The following is a 2,888-nucleotide window of genomic DNA, read 5'->3' as shown; positions in this document are numbered from 1 at the left end:
CACACACACACAACATAATACTTTTCACTCTCATGAATTCCCTTCTCTCCACATTTTTCATCTCCCTTCTTCCCCCCACACTTTACCCTTTGGTTCCCTCTCATCCCCCACCCCACCCCAACCTCTTAATTTCTAGATTTGATTCCGTGTATACGTATTCTTCCAGTGGCCCTGCTTTTATTCAGTTCCAAAGACGAGGCGGTTCGACTTCTCTACCTACGTAACTCTCACTACATGTTCCACTATGCGCCACTCGTGGTCTGCCTCATCATCTATTTCCTCATGGTCTGTTGGGCTTCAGGGACTTCTGTGGCTGCCGGGATCCTCGTTCCCATGCTGTGAGTAACCACGGAGCTATTTATAGTTTTGTCTAGTGGACCTTTTTTCTGATACTGTCCAGTTGTATTGTTTATATAATGTATTACTGTCCCATGGATTTACTTATTGTGTATATTTTTGTTCTGTCTCATTAGGCTGTTTATAGTTCTTCTTGTTCTCTATCCTGTTTTACTCTTTATAGCACTGAATGTACCGTCTGATTGTTCTATTTTGAATAGTTATAGTACTATGCCAAAGAGCTATTAAACTTTTTTGTCCTTTGAAGCTTTAATAGGTCTGTAGTATTTTTCTGGTCTAACTAGTGTGTAGGCCTATATGTGGCACGACGAGGTGGAATCAGGCGCTCGTCAATTTTAGGGCGTTTGGGGTTATTGACATCATTTTAAAGCCTGTTCATTTGCTTTTCTTTTGGTGAAAAAAAATATAAATCTATGTCGAATAGAAGTAAAGATATTTGACTTTTTGTCAGTGTAACCATTTTAAAGAGGCATTCTTCCAAAATTTGAATTCTTATTTATTCAAGAAGTAGTCACGATTTCACTTTGATTTTTTCACAAGTATGGTGACTGATCAGGCTTTCGATTTAGCTAGTTAAAAAAATTTGGCGCCAAAAAGGACAAAAGGCGTTTTGTCAGCTTACAGCAGATTTGTCCATGTGTGTGATGATGTGTGTATTTTTCAGAGTTTGATGATGTGTACTCATTTCACCCATGTATTTCTGGGTGATCATTTTTCCATTTTGTGATTCAGTGTTTGCGTATTTCTCCAGCGAAATACAGTAAATAAATTTCCTTTATATGATACAGTGGCATCGGTGGCCTAGTGGTTAGGCTCTCGGACTCGCAACCGTAAGGTCGTGGGCTCGAATCCCGTCAGGGGCCCGACGTTGTGTCCTTGGGAAAGGCAATTTACACGAATTTTCCTCACTTCACCCAGATGGGAATGGGTACCCGGCTATAGACAGCAAAAGATCTTGTCAGTTTGTTAGTGTTTGAGCACTTAATCAGCTGCTTGCACTGTATACTTCACGGGAAGCTGAGAATGTTTCGGAGTGTTCTATGGTCTCCTGGGGTAATAATATAGTGTAGAGCGCATAGATCCTGCTGTTGAGCGGGGATAGGCGCTATACAAATGCTATCTATTATTATTATTATTATTACAGTGTTTGTATTTCCCCCATTTCATTTGACAGGTACATATTCCTCCTGTGTGATATGGTGTATGCATTTCCTCATGCAGTGTGATACACTCTAGGGACTTCCCCAACAGGATTTAATCCTATCCGTAGGTCATGTTTTACTATCGTATCCATACGACGTGGGGAACTCTATGCCACCACTTTCCAAAGAGGAAATTTACTTGTTAATCCGATCCGTACACAACAATCTGTCGGAATGATTTTTTGAGAAATACTGAAATTTTCAGAGTCCTTCGTACTTGAAGTATTCTAAATTGTGAAGAATACAATCCTAGGGATACAAAATGACACCAGGGCGTACAGATAGGGTTAATGTACCGGTATATATGTATTTCCTCAGGGTGATGCAGTGTATAAATTTCTTAATGTCATAAGATGTATGTATTTCCCCAGTGTGATTATATAAGGTTCTTGTAAGTAATTTCCTTAACTCCAATTAACATATTTAGGAGTGGCTTGCAGCATAACTTTTTGTCTCGCAAAGTGCCTTTTTATTTTGTCACTTTAACCTCTGCTTCATACACTGAAGACTTTTTCTACTGGGCATCATAGCCCCCTATTATTTCAGGGTCTAGGAGGCTTGGAATGATTTTTTAGATGAAATTTTCATTAACACAAAATATGCCACATTGGGCACATATGACAAAAGTGATCTGCCTGATGTCTATGAGAATCTAGACTTCTGTATTTGGATGCCCTCCAGCATAGTTGATACGCTTAAAGAGTGCATATAGTCTGCAGCTTTGTGCAATGGCCAACTTATTCTGAAGCCGGCTTGCATTCTCTATTCTTTTGATGTAGCTTGCATCGCCTTGCTGAGGTCAGATGAAATTGATGAGGTCTGATAAAATGTGATCTCTTTAGTGTGTACATATTTCCCCAGGGTGATTTGGTATTTATGCTTTTTTTCATTTGTTGCCATATACAGTCAAACCTGCCCTGACGGTCACCTCTATAAGACGACCACCTGTACAAATGGCCGCTTTCCAATTCCCCCTTGTTTTTTTTCTATATAATTTAACTGTGTAAAACGAGCACCTGTGCAACGCGGCCGCGGCCACCGTATTTTAACACACAACCCCTATCACACTAAGCAATAACACTTGTCTTAGACGGCCAACTTAGTGACTCCATTACGTTTTATCATAAATTGTTAACTGGCCCCTGGCGTTGTGGGCGAGCCGTCATAATTCAATCGCCTGTCATTGTTGTTAGGAAGTCCCTCCAACCGATAGTGTTGGGTAGGCCCCTCCCACTGTTGACCAATAGGTACCAATTTTCAGCTGCTGGTGAGGAAAGCATGTGGTCCCTCATAACCCATAAGCCCCACCCAGAACTCATAAACAAATCG

General features: G+C 40.7%; 1 protein-coding gene across 1 annotated transcript in view; it reads left to right on the top strand.

The window, feature by feature from the left end:
* The window catches only part of LOC101864059 (chloride channel protein C), a 31,916-nt gene that overhangs the window by 15,287 nt on the left and 13,741 nt on the right, over window positions 1-2,888 (top strand). Inside the window, exon 12 of the mRNA XM_013081564.2 lies at window positions 167-338. Coding sequence (XP_012937018.2) covers window positions 167-338 — 172 coding nt within the window. The remainder of the gene's footprint in view (window positions 1-166; window positions 339-2,888) is intronic.

This window comes from Aplysia californica, unplaced genomic scaffold, assembly GCF_000002075.1.
Source record: "Aplysia californica isolate F4 #8 unplaced genomic scaffold, AplCal3.0 scaffold00136, whole genome shotgun sequence".
Taxonomy (NCBI): domain Eukaryota; kingdom Metazoa; phylum Mollusca; class Gastropoda; order Aplysiida; family Aplysiidae; genus Aplysia; species Aplysia californica.
The sequence above is the reverse complement of the archived record's forward strand: the minus strand, read 5'-3'. Positions and strand labels throughout refer to the sequence as shown.